This window comes from Aristolochia californica, unplaced genomic scaffold (assembly GCF_029961685.1).
Source record: "Aristolochia californica isolate CCGP_79_NKW_82.1479 unplaced genomic scaffold, dmAriCali1.0.hap1 SCAF_4, whole genome shotgun sequence".
In the NCBI taxonomy this organism is placed as follows: Eukaryota; Viridiplantae; Streptophyta; class Magnoliopsida; order Piperales; family Aristolochiaceae; genus Aristolochia; species Aristolochia californica.
The window spans coordinates 1,662,131-1,682,377 of NW_027182103.1; the positions used below are offsets into that span (position 1 = coordinate 1,662,131).

The 20,247-nt window shown below is 39.7% G+C and overlaps 2 protein-coding genes and 1 pseudogene across 4 annotated transcripts; 1 reads left to right on the forward strand and 2 right to left on the reverse strand.

Moving 5' to 3' along the window:
- Positions 1–367: 367 nt before the first annotated feature.
- LOC137962125 (probable pectate lyase 18) lies at positions 368–2,406 on the forward strand. The gene is made up of 4 exons (XM_068808849.1): positions 368–549; positions 654–1,394; positions 1,526–1,664; positions 1,871–2,406. The coding sequence occupies exons 1-4, from the start codon at positions 428–430 to the stop codon at positions 2,090–2,092; spliced, it is 1,224 nt and encodes a 407-aa protein (XP_068664950.1). The 5' UTR covers positions 368–427; the 3' UTR covers positions 2,093–2,406.
- Positions 2,407–3,983: 1,577 nt separating this feature from the next.
- LOC137962124 (T-complex protein 1 subunit epsilon-like) lies at positions 3,984–13,799 on the reverse strand. 3 transcript variants are annotated; one of them, XM_068808848.1, is made up of 9 exons: positions 13,780–13,799; positions 8,555–8,873; positions 7,532–7,880; positions 7,134–7,266; positions 6,986–7,038; positions 5,074–5,176; positions 4,684–4,850; positions 4,489–4,602; positions 3,984–4,264 (listed from the first exon to the last, which is right to left on the reverse strand). In XM_068808848.1, exons 2-9 carry the CDS (start codon positions 8,842–8,844, stop codon positions 4,094–4,096), a joined length of 1,380 nt encoding a protein of 459 aa, XP_068664949.1. In that variant the 5' UTR covers positions 8,845–8,873; positions 13,780–13,799; the 3' UTR covers positions 3,984–4,093. The 3 variants fall into 3 exon arrangements, with proteins under 3 accessions (XP_068664949.1, XP_068664948.1, XP_068664947.1); XM_068808847.1 differs by lacking the exon at positions 13,780–13,799 and adding an exon at positions 9,568–10,075 and having other exon boundaries at positions 7,532–7,818; positions 8,637–8,873; XM_068808846.1 differs by lacking the exon at positions 13,780–13,799 and adding an exon at positions 9,568–10,075.
- Positions 10,204–18,637, reverse strand: LOC137962127 (uncharacterized; annotated as a pseudogene).
- Positions 18,638–20,247: the final 1,610 nt, after the last annotated feature.

Here is a 20,247-nt window from a genome sequence, read left to right on the forward strand (position 1 = left end):
CCGAACCTTCATTCCATGGACCCACCAGATTCCGTCAATCCCCTCCGTTTACTTCACTATTTATTTTTTTGGATTGATCTGGTATTAAAGGGTTATTAATAGGCGGATTGGAAGGACTGATTTCGATCGGACGGACCCACTTCCCTAAATTTTAATGAAAATGTACAAAAAGTGGCGAAAAGAGGAAAAAAAATCCAAGGAAGAGAATGACGTTGAATTCAATTTCCTTGTTTAACGGCTTAAACTACCGGTTTGGAATCCTGTAAAGGCCAGAAATGGCGATCCCTGGTGGAGAGGACCCATCTCTTTTAGTTTAATCGCACTAGTTTGCACGGCTTTTTAGCTCTTTATAATCCCTTCTCCGCCCCCGTCCTTCCTCACACTCTGCTCTTCTGCTGATCCAGTAGTAGTACTGAAGTGGGGAAAGATGGAAATGGCGGTTCCTTCTCTTTCTCTTCTCCTCTTACTCGTTTCTCTCCTTTTTGGAGCTGAATGCATCTCGGCTTCGCCTGTCCAGGACGCTGCTTCGGTTGTTCATGAAGTCGAAAGGTAACTGGACATGTACCTAGGTGTTGCAGTTGTTATTGTTCGAAGAATTGAGCTGGTTTGGTTGGTGGTAATGGGTTGCATTTTGTTGTTCGTTTTACTTGCAGGAATGTGAATAGCTCGCGCCGGAACATGGGGTACTTGTCGTGCGGAACGGGGAATCCCATCGACGACTGCTGGCGGTGCGACCCGAACTGGGAGATGAACCGCCAGCGGTTGGCGGACTGCGCGATTGGGTTCGGGAAGAACGCCATCGGCGGGAAGAACGGAAAAATTTATGTTGTCACAGACGCCGGCAACGACGACCCAGTGAACCCGAAGCCCGGGACTCTGCGATACGCGGTCATTCAGACGGAGCCGCTGTGGATCATCTTTGCCCGCGACATGGTGATCACGCTCAAGGAGGAGCTGATCATGAACTCCTACAAGACCCTTGACGGGCGGGGAGCCAGCGTGCATATCGCCAATGGCCCATGCATTACCATCCAGTACGTTTCCAACATCATCATCCACGGTCTCAACATCCACGACTGCCAGCAGGGCGGGAACGCCTATGTGAGGGACTCGCCGGAGCATTTCGGGTGGCGGACAATTTCCGACGGCGACGGAGTGTCCATCTTTGGCGGGTCTCACGTTTGGGTGGACCATTGCTCGCTCTCAAACTGCCACGACGGGCTCATTGATGCCATTCATGGATCGACGGCGATCACCATCTCCAACAATTACTTGACTCACCACGACAAGGTCATGTTGCTGGGCCACAGCGACTCCTATATGCAGGACAAGAACATGCAGATCACCATTGCTTTCAACCACTTCGGGGAAGGCCTGATTCAGAGGATGCCAAGGTGAGGGAACTCAGACTTACAGTCTTCATTCTTTGTGGATTTTTTTACTTCTGTTTTACTGATAGAAAAAATTGGAATTTGTTATGAATCTTTTAATTGACAGGTTTTGCTGCTTTTTCTCTGTTTTATAGATGTAGACTTGGGTATTTCCATGTGGTGAACAACGACTATACTCACTGGGAAATGTATGCAATCGGTGGAAGTGCTAACCCTACTATCAACAGCCAAGGCAACAGGTTTCTAGCACCAGATGACAGGTTCAGCAAAGAGGTAAACCCATGGCTCTTTTTCTGAAGATACCCTTTAAAAATCTCACCCAGAAAAAGTAAAATAATTGATTGACAGGTTTGAAATATTCTGGGTTTCCATTGTTCCAATCTCAGCTTCCATCATTTACTCTATTAGTGCCCTTTTTCTTCATTGTAGTTGACAAGGACTGTTCATTAAAGGCTACTTGTTTTGTGCACACGAAATAGGTAACCAAGCATGAGGATGCCCCAGAGAGTGAGTGGAAGAACTGGAACTGGAGGTCAGAAGGAGACCTCATGTTAAATGGAGCTTTCTTCTCTCCATCAGGTGCAGGGGCCTCATCCAGTTATGCAAAGGCATCGAGCTTGGGAGCAAGGCCGTCGACTCTTGTTGGATCCATCACGGTGGCCGCCGGTGCACTTTCCTGCAAGAAAAATTCCCGCTGCTAGGCCCCGCTGCTGCCGGCATTATCTGCAGGAATAAATGGGTGTACTATAAGTAGGAGGGGTAGAAGGATGGATAAGAAGTGAACAAGCCGTCTGTGGACCACTCATAGGTCTTAGCTTAAATTTTTGGTATTTTGTTGTTTCTTTTGGTTTGATGGTGATTCCAACCTCGGCCTGTTGTGGCTCTGAGACCCATTATGATTCTCTAAGGGAGAATCAATGGTGGGCTCAAGACAACAAGTGCAGAAGTGTTGATGGAGTGGATCCTCTTATTGTACCAGATCCTCACACATCAAGGTTTCTTCAATTTTCTCAAATTGGATTTTACCCTCCTTCACCCTTTCCTCTCCCCCCCCTTCCTTTCACATGGGCATCACTAAAACATAGTTAATCCTAATCATTAAAGTTAACTGTTCACCTCATGGCCCATAATGGGTGGAGCTCCATTCACGTGGCTCACTAATAGCTACAAAATTTGCAAAGTCTCCACAGTTAAAAGAGAACAGCAGTTTACTTAATGGAAGAAAACCAGAGGGCAGGGTTGTTCTTACAATCCTCTTTATAAATTTCCAAGTTCCAAATGATGGTGGTTCAATTCATGGAACACCTGTACACATTATAAGAGAGCAGCATTAATGGAGAAAGGAGATGAGAGAAGTAAAGGTTGGCCTGATTATCATGAGAATCCTTCATGCCGACCAAATGGGATTTCTTTTTTCCACATCGTAAGAGATTCTCCCCCAATTAACGGCTGAATTTACCAGACACAAAATCATGCTGCAGGCTCTCTTTTCACTTTCTGTTCGCAGGCGCTCTCTTAATGAGGCACGCGCACATGGCAAGCATAGACAAATTTTATGTGGACTATAACCCCAACAAGATTTCTGCCTGGACAAAAGTGAACCATTAATGGCTGAAGTTCGAAATTCTGCATTCAAACAGTCTTCCACTTTTTTGAGCGATTAACTAAATTTTGATGTCAGCCATCACTTTTCGATGCCAACCAACTCCATCAACACCCCAAAACTCCACTTCCTACCTACACACCCAAGGTAATAATCTCTGGGAACTTTCATCAAACACCTAACATGCACAAAATGGATAAACCAAAGGTATCAATAAACTGGAAGATACCTCCTCCCTGCAATCACGTCATAGCTCTCCAATGTTCATCTCTTAAACTCGAAGAAACAGTTCCATCTGTTGCATGTACAAGGATCATCACAGTGAACTCCATAAATTTATTTGAGAAGACAGATGGGGTTGAGTGGGGAGTGCCGGGTAGTGATGTTGGTGCCGGGAGGACCTACCATGTGCTCCACTCTTTGTGGAAACCACGCAAAACAAACTGGAATGCGACTTCTGGGGAGCCAGAGGGGAAGGAGAAAGGTCGATCACGTGCACGTTGACAAAGAATGGCTGAGACAGCCCTGTGTTTTCACAGTCGCACCATGAAGAGTGTTTTCAGGTTCAGGTTCAGGTTCAGCTTCATGAGGAAGAGATGAGGGTATGCAGCCGGGGATTTGTCTCAAAGAGGACAGCCACATAAATAAGAAGTCGGAACCAAATTTATACAACATTATCTAATGAATCCAAAATATAAAGAAATTTCTTCTTCCTCACGCATGCCCACTTTATGAAATTTAACAAACTTTCTGTAATCAATTCCCTATAAGTAACAATAAAGAGAATGAGCTGTTTATGTTACCCAATTTTCAGGTTAAGCACTTGGATGAATCTAGCTAATCTCCTTTGCTTTCTTCTGGTCTTCGTGGTTGATGCCTAGGCTTGAAGTCGGTGGTTTGTGTTTGATTTCTACTGATGAGTGTTTAGAAAAAGGGCAGTTCTTGCAAAACTTCAAATACAATAACCACAATCGGATCAGACAAGTGTCTACCAAGAAACTTTAATGAACACAGTTGTTGGACCCTGAACTCAAAAAATATCAACTAGTTTACTAAATGAAAACAATATGAAATCCAAAGCAACTAGCGGACATTCTTTTCAATAATATATTGGAGTGGTCACATCATCAATCTTGAGGATCATCTTTACAACCTGGGTTGCTAGCAAGAACTGTTGCTGTTTCCCAATGAGGGTCTCAAACACATTTTGTTCACGCATGTCATTCGTTCCAACGTCATTGCAATCAATACCATATAAGGGGTTGTTCTCCTGCACAAACAAGCACACTTACTAATAAATTGACTCCAATATACCTGCTATTCCCATGGTTACAATGGATTATGATCAATATATCTAACTTATGTTCATATCGTTGATGAGATAACCACAAGGAACAGTTAAAGAGAAAGGAGAGAATTGGAGCATTCGATTTTCAACACAGCCTGGTAGTTTCCTCATGATCCGAATAGTATAGAATAGAGTAAAAGAAATACCTTGACCTGCTGAGCCTTGACCGCAGATAGTGTATCAATTGGTTGGAGCCCACTGTTCTCAGCCAATGCCATGGGGACCGAATCAACAGCGTCAGCAAAGGCCCTTATAGCATACTGAAACCGCAGATAAAGGAATTAAAAAGAAGCACTGTTTTAAGTTAGAAACAGGAAATACAAGCAGGTTGCCATGGTCACCTGTTCAACACCAGGGTATCTATCAGCAGCTGCCTCAACAGCAATGGAGCAAGAGATTTCAGCAGATCCACCACCGTATACTATAGAATTGTTACGGATCAGATTTCTTGCCACACAAAGAGCATCATGGAGGCTACGTTTTGTCTCCTCGATTATCATTTTGTTACCTACATATTACAGAACACATCTAATTTTAATTTTTTTACTCAAATAGATTCTGTACAGTTACTACCTCAGTTTCCATAAAAGTCAAAGTACTTAGAATAGAAATGGCCTGAAACAAATATAACTCAGGGGTGAAAACAATAGCAGTAAACCATTTAGTAACATGTGACCCAACAACTATCACCAGCATTATATACTGGACATTGATGGAGAAAGACATCCTACCTCCACGAATGAATATTGTCACAGCCCTTGAATTAGCACATTGCTCAATATATAGCATTCGATCCTTGGTCGTTCCAAATGATTTTTCTCTAACAAGCCCAGCCTAAACAGTATACAATATAATGATCAGTCTCTATCTGATTTATTCAGAACAATAACATTATTTCCACCGTTCATAAGAGAGCAATAAAACAACTTTTTTGTTGATTGAACCTTTGGTTCAACGGTTGCTTTGGGGTGGAGGGTTCAAGCATCAGCAGGGGTTTCGTGTACAGAATGCAAATGTATATATAATCAACATCAAAGAGAGAGTGGGAGAGACTTAAATAGAACTCTCACAAAGAATTCTCTCTTCCTTCTCCAGAATTTCTTTTTTTTTAAAGAAATTACACATATTCCCCATACCCGATTAACTTATGAAGTGGAAAAGGAACAGAATAATTTTAGTAAATGATAGCAGAGCTCAAATATGAAGGAAAGAAAATGAAGTTCATGAATAATAAAGAAGCATGACAACTCCCCTCAGTACCACATATCATAGTATCCCACATTCAACTCCTTCAAACCCATGTACCATATGATGAAATGGATGTTAATTTACTTGCAATTAAAAAACTGACTTTCCTACTGACTACACCAACTCTAGTGAACTCTTGCCAATCACAGGACATTCCAAACATATAGATCATGCTTTAGAGTCTTACTAAGAATTGCAAAGAAAACTGAAATGACCTTGTCCAAATGTAAACAGTCAATCAACGTTCCTGCTATGAGAATTGCATAAGCATGCTGGTTTGAGGTTGAAAATTCAGAAATCAATGGTAACACTCAATTGTGAAGTTAAAAATATAGGTAACTTCAATGATCTATTCTCTTTTCCTTTATCTGTCCACCAACCTAGAACTTTGCGGGTTTATTAAAGAAACATTTAAATTGAATACATGGAATAATCCAAAGAGAATTAGTGATATTTGCTACTTTCTTTTGGTTTTGTGAAAGTTCATTTTGCTACATTTTTACACTGCTTTACTTATGGGCGTGAATGCACCATCATTTTATTTCTGTCTCCTCCAGGAAACTGTGTAATCCATGTCTCTGTACTTGTTGCACAGGTTATAAATGAAAAGGACACCGGACATACGCAAGCCAAAGTGGGCTTCAGTTAATTTTTGTAATATTAAGAAGTTATCATATTTAGAGAATTGCCACTTAGTCTGCTATATTACAGCAATGCCATTATATGTTTATTATCATTTAAAACAGAACGCAAGAATCTGAAAAAAGACATTTACCACGAACACAGGGAAATAGAAAATTGATAGACCTAACATATAAGGATTTCAGTTCACATTACTTGTTTGCCACTGACTGAAGATATGTTAAGTAGAGATACTTTTTGTTTTGAATGTTTATTACACATGCACACTACACCCCTTTCCCAAGATGACACTTGAATTTGAGACCTCGCACTAGAAACCCCCCTAATGTGGCAATTGAGCCACAGGCCTAATCCACAACAAATACATTAATTTGACAGCAAATCACATGCGATGATATCCTTTTGTTAACTAACACCAACAAGCTCTTTTATCTGCTTCATTACAGGTTGAAACTTTTGAGGCATAGTTAATCGACAAATAGTTGAATTTCCAACTCATGGAAGAGATGTCCCAAAGATAAATATACCAATGTGAATCCCAAACGCAACATTGCATGCTCAAATTGCCTATTGTTATAGAATTCATATATTATTTGCATGTTTCTCCAGACTTTTTTAACCTTATACTATAAACATTAACTTCATGCATCCACCAAATACCAAACTAAAGTACAATTAAACAAAACCCAACAGAATCATGATCTCAATCAATCTAATAATGCCTTCCAAATGAAGACCTTTAATAATACATACCTTTCCCAGCTTCTCCGGTGTCAACTCTTGGAATCTTGGCACTATCCGTCCACCTACATACACCAATAAAATTTTGTCAGATGGTAACTAGTAAACACTATCGAAAACAGGTCACATCTCTCAAAGAGTGAGAATTCAATATATAAACCTGTAGCTATTGCTATGAGTTCCAACTCTACCCCACCAACCCATCGAACAGCAGGTAGATTGCGATGCATCAAGAGGTGATTGGCTTCATCATCAAAACCCCATTGGCATATAACTAGAGTTGCACCAACATCCTTCAAGTGTCGTACAAAATAAAGTATTTAGTTGGCTGTGAATAGCTAGAAATGCTGAAACTTATGATAAAGGTCACCTCAATAAATGGACTACGTCCCAGGTCACTTGATTTTGTCCCATCAACATTTTTATATAGATCTTTCCAGAATGCACACAAGTAGTTCACTAATTTAACTGTGCATGGTCTCGTTTTCCTCATTGGCTCTTTCTCTATTGCTCATGTTCAAGGTTTTTTTATTTAAAAAAAATACCACAAAAAATTACCTTGCATTTTTGAACCATCTCATCAAAGTATTTCTGCTCTTGTTGACGTAAAGTCTGGAACTTCTCCACTGTATCAATGTCAACCTTATGCTTGGTCTTTGGCTTAGGTGGCTCAAAGGGACAAGTCAAAATGGCTATTTTTGCATTTTCAATTCGCTTTGGCATTTGAGGATGACTCATGTCTTTGTCAACAATTATTCCATCAATAAGCTCTGTATCCTCCAACTTACCACCAACTTTCCCCTCCACTTTAATCAAGTCCATGTTAACATCTTTTCTCTCTAAATCTGCAACAGACAAAACTGCTTTGACAGCAATCTCAGCTAAGTTTCGCTTACATCGATTCACACTGTAAAACAATAACAAACAGAAAAATTAAGCAGCAGCAGGCATCCAAATCTACTTCATGAGGGAGGTTCAAAGAGCCAAGTCAATTATCAAGCAGCATATAACATAACTCACAAGAAGGAGACGAGGGTATCACTATTTCCAATTGGCAGACAGTTTCTAAAACCAAGTCTAAGAGTATGTCATTTTGCATCCAACCAACAAATTACCTTATCAAGATACACAATCCAGTTTAATGTCAAGTGATGTTCAGGAAGAAAACAAATGTTAGTTAAACTTCAGCACCAATTTGGTGATTCTCATAAATTAAGGCAAACAGGGATTGACTTCTTAGCATAATATTTGAAGCCAATCAAATGCTTTATGCATCTGCCACTCCTTCATGAACTATTTAGCATGAGATAGAAGTTGTAGTAAAAATGAAAATGCTTAACAAGAAAAGACTCAAAATCATGAGGTGATGCCTTTCCTTAAGTGATGAGCAGTAGATATCACCCAACATTTAAACTGCAAAACGAGAAATCAAGACAAGGGAAATGTATATTTGCGTATATTTTGGCATGACAATTCTACTCCAGTCCTATGGTAATAAAGATCCTGAATAGAAAACGGCTAAATCACCAGAAATGATAATGAGAACACCGAGCAGTAACACAGAAAGGAAACTGGATTTACATTTTTGAAGATAAAGTGGTCATGCATGTCTGAACCAAAGGTTCAATGTTTGTTGAACTAAATTCAAAGTTTTGAGAAATACGCTCTAGATGCTCCACTGACAGCCTGGAAGCCATTTCATATCCTTCAGTAATACGAATAGGATGGATGCCACATTCCAATAGCTTCTCAGCCTGCTCAAGAAGTGCACCTGCCATAACAACAACTCCAGTTGTTCCATCACCAATTTCGTAATCCTGACTTCGTGACAACTCAACCAATAGCTTTGCGATTTGGTTACCAACGTCCATCTGCTCCAAGATGGTTGCCCCATCATTTGCTGTACATCACATAAAACAGAAAATATTACGATGGTATAAAACTCAAAACAAAGGACTGACACGCATCAAACAAGTCAAAATTGACAACAGCTGTCCATAGAAGGCATAATGTCTGAAGAAAATCAATAACTCTTTTTTTAGCACAAGAATGTCAAACTGACAGCAGCAATCTATTGAAGGCATATCAAGATATTAAAGGAAAATTGTAGTCCAATAAAAAAATGGAAAAAATATTACGAATAAATCATGCCCCCTCAAGGTGGCACAGATTAACTCACAAGCACATACTGCTCGTGACCACTGCTCAAACGATGATCCCACAAACATACCCCGATATTAACTTCGTTTTATGAATCCCCTAGTCTACTACTGTAATCGACTCTTTCTGCTTGTCACGCTTGTGGATTTATATCAAACGATGCCTTGAACCACAGCCAAGCAACAATCTCCTAGCACTTCCCGTTACGGAACCATAACAATCTTAAAGTACTAGTTTTAAATTTCTATTTAAAGTAATAAAACTACCACAACCTTAGTCAAGAGAAACAATACCAGATCACAGCTCAAACAGACAACTAACTAACTAATTTCACTTCCAACCCGAGCTAGAGCTATGGAAATGATCGAAAAGTTCAGTGAATCGGAGAAGTAACTAAATAAACCGCACACAGAAGTACTGTACAGAAGGCTTACTTGTAGTAACATCACCATCAGGGCTCTGGAGCATCTTGTCCATGCCCTTGGGTCCCAGCGAGGTGCGGAGGATGCGAGCCACGGCCTTGGCAGCGGAAATGTTGGCCTTATGAGCATCCAAACCCTTCAGTCGGCTCTTCTGCTCCTGCTCTTTGATGATGATGTATGGGCTACCGAACTCGTCGAATGCCAACGCCATTTTGGAACCGGCGTAAGGAGAGGAAGAAGTGGAAGAACCACCAGTGCGGAGAGGACGGTGCTGGCTTCTGGCAAGTTTCAGAAAGAAATACAGAAAAGGGAGCAGACAGTGTGAAAACTGATTTTCCCACTTACAGACGTTGTGGTCCGGACTTCACTTGAGATCCCAAACAAGCGCTTGGACAATTCGGCTCGCTCGACAAATGGAGGGGCGTTCGTTCAAACTTCCGAGGTAGAGAAAGGAGAAAAGAACGAAGGGTTAGAGAAGGAAGGGCTGAAGAGATTCGAGAAGCTCCTAGGGTTTAAACGGAGGGAAATAAAAGAGGTCCGTAAAATGAGATTCCGGATCTTTATATCTGTTTAAGATCCGGCGGGTTTGAAACGCGGATCTGTCGTTGAATAATGGGACCCGGGGTTTTTCGGATCAAATAGAATCGGGTTCGTGAAACTTGAACAAATCAGCTGGTTCTCCATGGAACCCAAGAAGTTTGCCATCAAGTCAACTGCTGAAATAACAGCTTCTCAGATATGTAAAGAATCCGAGCTAAAAGGATAAAAGTTTAAAGCCCTACAAAATATAAATGTTAGAAGCATGTTTTGACGTTCCCAACTCCAACATCCTCCATTGACGCATGGATGCTCAATGCATCTTTTCGTCACTACAAGTAGGAGCAAAAAGAGTCTGGGTACAACCAAAGATTTCACCAATGCTGCTACCATGAAACAAGCCTCCAGAGAAAATCAAGAGGGAGAAGACTTCTTATTGGTGTCTTTAAGAGATCATCTGGGCATCAGTAGGATTAGTTGCACTCTTTTCTTCTGGCAAAAATGGTATGGGTTTGGTAGGTGCCGGGAGGCGCCCGATGCTATCGACCTTGTCGCGCTGTTTTGGTGGAGGCCTAGCAGCTTTTGGCAGCAATCTCCCCTTCTTCTCAAACCACTCAGGTTTTAGCAAAGCCCTAAAGCCTAGCTTGTTGTAATAAACTCTTCTAACCGATCCACCTGCTGCTTCGACCGCTGCTTTTGCCCTGGCTGTTACCCTTGAAACCTGCAAGGAGTCGACTTTGAATTGCTTGCATTATGTCATTTGATGGACGGCTTGTGTTGAAATGTACACATCCTCCACTATTTACAGAAACTTTAAGGAAACACCTTTTCTAGATGATAAGGGTTATATGGCCCGCTGGAATACTGATGTTCTTTCCTGATTGTTTTGAGCAAGACCATGTTTACTGAATTTATAGTTACTTCACTCTCCAAGAGATGACACCAGGCAGTTGTTAAATGAGACTACCTCAAGATGAATTGGCCACTTGATCTGTTCAGCGCCCACGACCCATCAATCTTACTCCATCCTTTATCTGCTTCCCAATGGCACTGGTGTCCTACTGTGCAATAAGTAAAATCACTAAGATTACCTAGAATGCAAGCATAAGCAGATAATGACAAATAAAGAAATATGCAAACCTTGAGTGTTTTCATAGTAATCAGTTCGGATGAATCAATCTTGCCAGCATTAATGAGCCAAGCAATCTTCCCCAATCCCACTGGCTGTCCATATAATGTAAAGGTAAAAAATTATCATCCAAAAAAGATCATCATAATCAGAGCCTGACAACTGGACAGACAGGTTTTAACTGGCTTGTAAAGCAGAAGTTTGGCTGCTTCGTACTATTCCTCAACCATTATACTTAGTTAAAAAAGAAAATCCACAAAATATTAACTTCCAACTTTTGCAAATCTATTAAGCATTTCAAGATATTATAAGTAATCAAGATCACAGAAATTTTAAAAATGATCCCACCAGGGCAGAGGGAATTATTCTTATTACATGATCTAATGGGGGTTAGACATGGCTCGTTTTCCTATCAAGGCTAGGCCTAAGCACCCGTGTCATCTCTCGGCCAGTCATCACTTGTATGCACATAGAGAGGCCAACGCAGCAGCTGTCTCCTTTAGCATATTTTTGCGCGGGGCATCCATTGCATGAACACACATAGAAAGGTCAATGAAGAGGCTAAATCCTTATAACATATTTTTGCATGGGGCACACTGCTCCATGTTTTCTGTTAGCCTCTTCCAATGTTTTATTATTTTTGAAGTCAAGAACAATCAAACTGCCATTCAACAGGAGAAAAGGTGGTCCTTAAAATCGATAACATATCTGTTTATTAAAAACACCATATATTTATAGAGTAGCAGTAGGTTTGCCTGAGACAGGAGATTAAGAGGAAATCACATTGCAAAGTAGTTGGAAGTAAGATAGTACCATTAACATGATGATTCAAACAGACTGAGAGCTTTCTCAAACATTCAATGGACAAACAAATTCAGTGAAATGATGATGGAAAATCATTTAGTACAACATTTAGAATCCGTGGAAAGAACACATAAGAAGTGGATTAATCGCTCAAAGGGCTTGATGGGCACGTGAAAGGTCGTCCTTGATCATTAGTATCCGCAAGCATTGCCTTTTCTTTTTTGTTTGTTTTGAAAAGCGAGATAGATTTTATGGGGAAGAGAGGGGAGGGATAAAGCAAGCATGCCAAACAAAGGGGGGGGGGGGGGGGGGGGGGGGGGGGGGGCTGTCAAACGCCTAACCAATACTCCCGAAAAGGCCGACCTATTAGGGAGCGGAAAGCCAAGTACCTAACCCAGGTGGACCGGAACCACCTAGCTCTGACACCCACCGTTCCCGTTCCCTACCGCTTCCGCCGGGATTCGAACACGGAACGTGGTGCCCAACTCTGATACCATATCAAACGCCTAGCCAATAAAACCCGAAAAGGCCGACCTATTAGGGAGCGGAAAGACAAGTACCTAACCCATCAGGGGTGGACGGAACCTAACCCAGGTGGACCGGAACCACCTAGCTCTACAGAGCCCCAAGTACATAAAACAAGGTCACATCAAATGCAAACACTGCATTTTGAATTTGGAAAAGAAATCAGCCATCCAATGCTCACAATCACTCTGCTGCTAATTTCTTATTGACATAACAAGCTAAAGATCTATTCAACCTGAGAGGACCTATTATTGCTCCCCTAGTTTTAGAGTTTTATAGTATTTGTTGTAGATTCAACAGGGAGGATCAAATCATTATTGTAATTCTTCTTGATACAAAAACTCTCCTATCCCAGGTGAAGAATGCAGGACTTAGCCACGTGTAAAGCATCTTCAAAAATGTGTTCTTCCACATACTACAGAAGGTTTGGATGTTTTAAAGAAGAACATTAATTAAAATATAATACTTAAACCCCCAATCTTCTCCATTTTATAACTAATTGCATCTATAGTGCAGGTTCAAATGATTCTGTTAAATGTAATGGGTAGTTTGGTCATTTCAAAATATTCTGATTGTATCTAGAAGAATGTCATTATCTTGAGAAAGTTTAAAAGTGCCTATGGTCCAATTTTCATAATTTTTGAACTTTTACATATGGAGATACGAGGTGTACATGTGAGAGGGGTAGAGGAGTATTTTCCTCTACTAATCACTTAAGATGATATAAAGGATTAGGGGGCTCGTGCATTTCCCCACATCCAGAATCGTGCCTTCTCAAGTCTGGTCTCTCTTTCTTCCTCTTCATCTCTCTCAACCCTATTTCACTCAATTTCTCACAGGTTCAAACTTAGACCACCTTTCCTTTTACACCTATAAGCCAATCATTGAATCTCCAGCTGTCAGCACTTAAAAAATGTCACATTTTTAGGGCATGTTAAGGATAGCTGTCAATAGAATATAAGACACCCTCACTACCTTCATTTTGTTCTTGTAGTTGTTTCATTCAATGTATCTTATGAAATGATCTTTTCAGAAAACGAATGACATAAAACTCAGTAGTATTAACTGACAAACAAATCAAGAAAGCTCAAAGAAGAAATAAAATCAAACTAAAAAACATCTTAAAGCCTGCCCAACCAAACTAGCCACAAATCAAAATCAAAAGAAATCTAGAACTTTGCAAGCAAGTAAAAAAATAATAATTTCATATTTTAAAATTCATTACATACCTGAAATGTAAGGCTAAAAGGGTTCTTAAACCCACGCTTTGGCAATCTTCGACGAAGTGGAGTCTGACCTCCTTCAAACCCAAACTTCATTGTACCCCTTGCTTTTTGCCCTTTGTGTCCCCTCCCAGCAGTTTTCCCTTTTCCAGACCCAATACCTCTCCCTTTCCTCTTTTTCTTCTGTCTTGCACCCTTACTATCTCTCAGATCATTCAATGCAAGAAGAGTACCAGGTGGTTTCATTGCCATTTGAGTACTATGAGCTCTGTACCCATTATTAAAAGCTCCACACAAATTCCAGCATGGAGATGGTGCAGAGGAAAGCTGAAAGCTTGATACAGTTTTCAGTTTTTGTATTGCTGGACAGATATGGGAGAATATGGTGGAGCGGCACAATGGATTTGCTAAGGAAGATAGTCTCTTCCACATGACTCCAAACCAATTCCACAAATGGGTCGCACTACTATTATCAATCAATGAGCCGATGAATCCACCATTTCAAGTCAGCAATTTGCACGTCGTGTAGGCCAAAAACCCTTCAAAAGTAACAAAATACTTGCCTTCAGACTTCAGGGGGGTTAGTACACTTCGGGTTCAAATTCAAGTGAAAGTGAATGAACTAGTTCAAGTTCAAGTGAAAGTAAATCACTTGTTGGTGTTAGTGTGGACAAGTTCAAGTGCACTGGAAAATAGTTTCTAGTGCTAGTCCCCAAAATGAAAAATATGATGTAAACGAGAGAATGAGTAACTTTTTATAATATACCTAAACAGATAATTAACCAAAACAAACATGGTTACTACACTAATAAATAATTTAATATAGAATTAAAATATATTAATTAATTAAATAAGATATTACATCAATAAATGATTGCAATTTATTGTAAATTAATACAAAAATTACGTGTGACAATTAACTGTGCACTAATTAATTATAAGAAATAGACAAATAAAAAATCATCTACTCTTTAGTATGTCAGCCAATTTGTGAAATACAGTTTGATTCATCCTGTAAACTTTTCGAAATTTAATAAGTGATTTTTCTAGTGCCTTTTGCAAATACAATGGACTACCAATCCCATAAAAACGTGGTGCATTTTTTATGCAATGGAATAGATAGTATCTTCCTATGTTGAACATAATACTCGTGAAGACAACCATAATTGCAATATTTTCTTTGTCAGTAATATTATCCATGGATACCTGCAAACACAACCGCCGCAAACATAATAAGAACTACAATAATAATTCATGTTTCTTCCTAAAAGTCATAAACACAAACATACCCCTATCTTCAATCATAACCTAATTTAAATCACACCTCTACACAACCACAAACACACCCCTATTTTCAATTACAACTCATCTTCAATCACATCATATCTTCAATCATTTCCCTAACAAGTATGAGATATATTCATCAACATCCATTTTCATCTACATCCACACATCTTATCTTCATCCACATTCCCACATCCACACATCTTATCTTCATCCACATTCCCACATCCTACCCTACATAACCATATCCATTCACACCCATATTCTCCACATAAACCATATTCATCCACACAATAACAACACAACAATCACAAAAACAAGTCTTAACCATAATGACATTCATAAAAGATCAATAATTACCTAATAAGTCTTACAATATCATAATTTAAAAACACCATTAATACAAACCACTTGTCTCAAAGTCAATAGTTTACTTAAAAACTCATTACTACAACTTACGATAACAAAATTTAAGCCAATCGAGCCGCTCTTCCACTGTCATCCTGATAAACATGTCCTTCTTATTTGGCGTCTCCAACCAATCAGGAGCGCGATACTTCAACTCTGTCGGCAAGTCCTGGATTTCCAGGAGGGCTTCGTACCATGGTAGTTTGGTATTGACATCTTTAGGCTTGAAGACCTCCTTAATTGACTCAACAATATCCTTCATTGCATCAATGAATCTGTCGGTGTCATCAGCGGACATTTTGGTTCTCTTTCTACGGCGAGTTGAAGGTGACGGGTTACCTCTACGAGACTGCACAGGTGACGACTCATTCCCACTAAGCAATGGCGATGGAATATCCCTAACTACATCAACATCCTCAAGCTCGTCCATCAGTGGCCCTTCTGGCTCACGAAGGAGATCATTGCCTAGATCTACACAATTTTGACTTGTTGTCCCTACAGACATTGAGTTTCCCAGAACCAAAGACAATTTGTCATAAAGCGGGCACCCTTCACGTCTATACTTGTCAGCATCTCTATGCTCCTACAAGAAAAAAATATCTTTTAGAAGTCTTGGAATAGAATTTAGTAATGTGGAAAACATACAAAATGTTTTGCAGTACATAATGATTTACTGACCTTAATGTAGTCTTGCCATACAGAATGACTTGCAATAACTCGTTGTGTGGTTGCATCCCAGCTGAACCCACTAGTGTTGAGACAGCTCGTTACTATTTGGTAAGTTTTCTTCCATGATCTTGTTCGATTCTTGAGTTGCTCACAAGTTTTTTTATTCACTGCGTCTTCATTAAACTTATTGATACAGTCCATATACACCTCATGCTTCCAAACCCCATTGGGCAACTTGTTCCCCATATTGACCTGCTCGACCAAGAGATCGAGCATTTTGTTGTCTTCGTCGAAGGTCCAAATATCATATGATCGAGCATTTTGTTGTCTTCTTCCAGCCATATATAATCTAAATCTGAGATAGTCCTCATGGAAAAAACTTAATCAGACAACCTTTACCCTCCCTAGTAAATAGGGACACATGGAAACACAAAAAAAAAACACTGAAAAAAATACCACATGGTGGATATTTATAACACCCGAATCTCCTCGCCACATGGCAAGATCATTCCATAGCACTTCAAAATTATTCAACAACATTCAATAACGTTTAAAAATTAATCAAACTAATTTCATTGCAGATGAATAATCTTAACAATGCAAAAACACGTCCAAGTCCAAATTCACCGAACACCCCTGGTAGAGCCCCTTATGACTTCATAGTCACTATGAACCGTACCACATTAGTGATGGGGGTCAGGTTTCGTTGGCTAATGGACGCCTGTGTAGGCGACTCAGCCTAGTTTGAACTGGACTCAACCCACGCTTCATTACCCAACATACTTTAAATCAAACTCTCTACAGACCCTAAACCCTAAACCCTAAACCCAAAAACCTAGCCCCAAACCCAAAACTGCTAAACCCTAACCCTTTGAAAACCCTAAACCCGAAATTGCTAAACCCGAATTTCTATTAACCCTAGCCCTAATTCCAGATAGTACACCCTAATAACCCTAAACCATAAACAATAAAAACCCTAAGCCCCAAAACCGAAATTAAACCCTAACCCCTTGAAAACCCCAAACCCTAAACCCCTTAACCCTAATTCCAGAAAGTACGCCCTAATAAACCAGTAACCATAAACCCTAACCCCAAAAACACCATTAACCATACCCTATATACCATAAACCCTAATCCAAAACCCGGAATTATACCTTACACACGAAATTAGACCCTAAATGCCATAACCCTAAATCCCAAAATTATACAATAATTAAACAATCATTACAGATACGCACACAGAGATTAAATAAAATGACATACAACAGTAAATTAAACTAAAAATTATATTAGGGTTTAGGGTTACCTTCTAAAATTTGGGGAAAAACGACGCCAAATGGGGGAATCGAAGCCGAATGGAGAAATTTGAAGGAAATCGAAACCGAAATGGGGAAATCGAAGGAAATCGGGAGGATTTTTTGGGGAAAAGAGAGTGAGAAATGAGAGAAGTGGGAAAAAGAGAGATAGAGACTAGAGAGGAGGAATATCGGAGAGACGATGTAGAGGGGAGGAAGGTCGGAAGGGGAGAGGCAGCGCTGTTGCCGGCCGAGAGCTAGAGGGAGATGGAGATGGGAGGCTGAGCGCGAGAGGGAGAACAGAGAGCAGAGAGCGAGAGAGAGAAGAGATTTTTTTTGGGGGCCGACAAGTTCAAGTGGATGAACCAGGATTTCGATGGGAATCCTGATTCACCCACTTTACTCTGGAGCCCGTTCAAGTGGATGAACTGGTTCATTCACTTGAATCCCACTCCGAGTGCAGCACTAACGGGTTCAAGTGAATGAACCATATAATCACTTGAACTTGAACCCGTGGTGCACTAACCCCCCCAAGATTTATGACGGGGAAGAAGGAAACAGGTTGCTGTCAACACATGAAACGGAGCCCAATGTTAGACCCACAAAGGAGTTACGCCTCCAACAAATTCATTTACCACATAAAAGAAATGAAACAGAACAGAATATAAATATAGAAGTTAACCTCTTCTAAACATGATAGGACAAGCAACTTGAAGTATCCACTCTACATATCTAACGGCTTAGTTTGAGGAATTGACGAGAGCAATGTAGTCATCCACGCAATTGATTTACTGGGTAGATTGCCATTTGTTGAAATCTAAAAAGTGAGAAGAGCAACCTCCATGCTCGATTTCCACACAAATGTGACCCACTTGGGGATAACTGAATAAATCACTGAGCTAAGCCCACGGAAACGAGAATAAAATCAGACGAAGAAAATGCTTGCAGCCTCCATGCCTATCACTTCCGTAGTTCTACTAGGAGAACACAAAAAACAGAGACAAAATGCACTGCAAATCCAATTTTAAATATCGCTAAATGAAACAAGAGAAAGTTACTTCACGAAGATACACAAAACAAAGATCAGAAAATGCCGAAAGCAACAAAAAATTCAGTTGAAACATAAAATACCTTTTCAGAAGCTCAATGCGTGTTTTCTTGATGCTTCAACCCAGAGCAACGTCGTACTGCAAAGAGGAGTAATGCCGAAAACCTAGTTTTTGTTTTAGAGAAATTTACATACACCTCCCTGAGAAATACCTATTTACATACGCATCCCTGAAAAGTGAAAAAACATTCGTACGCAAAAAATAAGTGACTTACTCTTTTGAATTGTGGCCAATGAAAGGTACAAGAACGAGAGTGAACAGAGGGTTAGTCAACATTTACAACTACTTCAACTCTAACTGCAACTTCAACTTCAAATTCAAATTCACTTGAATTATCTAATTCAACTTCAACTTCAAGTTGGATGTCAGTGTGGACGAGTTCAAGTGCATTAGAAAATAGTTTACAGTATTAGTGCCCCAAAATGAGAAATATAACCAAAATAAGATAATAAATAACTTATAATAATATACTTAAATATAACATGTATACCTAAACACCAAATTGACCTAAACAAACATGATTACAATACTAATAAATAATTTAATGTAGAATTAAAATATATTATATTAATTATTTATTACAATTTATTGTAAATTAACACATAATTACGCATGATAATTAATTGTGCACTGATTAAATATAAAAGATAACTAAATACAAAGTAAAAAAATAACATAAATGAATATAATTAATTAATTAATTAATCTATTAATAACATAAGATATAAAATCAAAGTAACACTATGCATTAAATATGCAGAGGCAAAAGAAGTAGCAAAAAAAAACGTTGATCTGCGAGAGAAAAATAAGCAGCAAAATGACGAGTTGTAGAGGCAAAAGAAGCAAGAAGTTGATCTGTGAGAAGTCCATGAACATCATCAAGGTGTCATCTCTTTCTCTTGCCAAGATGAGCCTTGGATATGTGGCTGGAACGCCGCCTCCTTCAAGCACGATCGAGGTCCCGAGGCTGGCTCATTGTAGTGAGACGAAGAAGTTGGTTGAGCTCGAGCAGGAAAAGAAGTGGTCTTCTTACTTGATGGAGCCTGAAGATGATGATATAAATTGGAAGGCAATATAGTATATTAAGGGGGTTCGCAAGAGAAATATGTTTGAATCAAAGAAAAGGGGAGCAAGCAATGACTATTTTCTGCCACCCCTTCCACCTTTCAGGCCAAGGAGATAGTTTGTTTTCCTATTCTCTTGATGTTTCATGGTTGGCTTCCATAGGAATAGAGCATTTTGATCGCCTCTTTTAATTGTGGAGTGCATTTAATGCAGAAGGTTACCAATGTAGAAATCGAAGTCGAATGGGAAATCAAGGGAAATTGAAGTAGAATCGAAGAAATCAACACCGAAATGGGAAAAATCAAAGGAAATCGAAATCAAAATGAGGAAAATCGAAAGAAATTGGGAAGATTTTTAGGGAAAAGAGACTAGCAACAGGGAGAAAGGAGAGGGAGGCCAATAGGGAGAGCGAGTGTAAGAGATAAAGCAAGTGAGACAAGAAGGGAGAAGAGAGTGCAAAGATGAAAAAGACGAAGAAGGCGAGAAGAGAAAGAGAAGAGAGCAGGAGAAGAAAAAAAAATTGGGCTTCCCAACAGCTTCAAATGGATGACTCGCAAAAATGGGCGGATTCTTGATTCCACGATTTAAGCCTAAGGAGACTTCATCCAGACAACCTATGTCTTTTAGATGAAACTGGTGTTGGT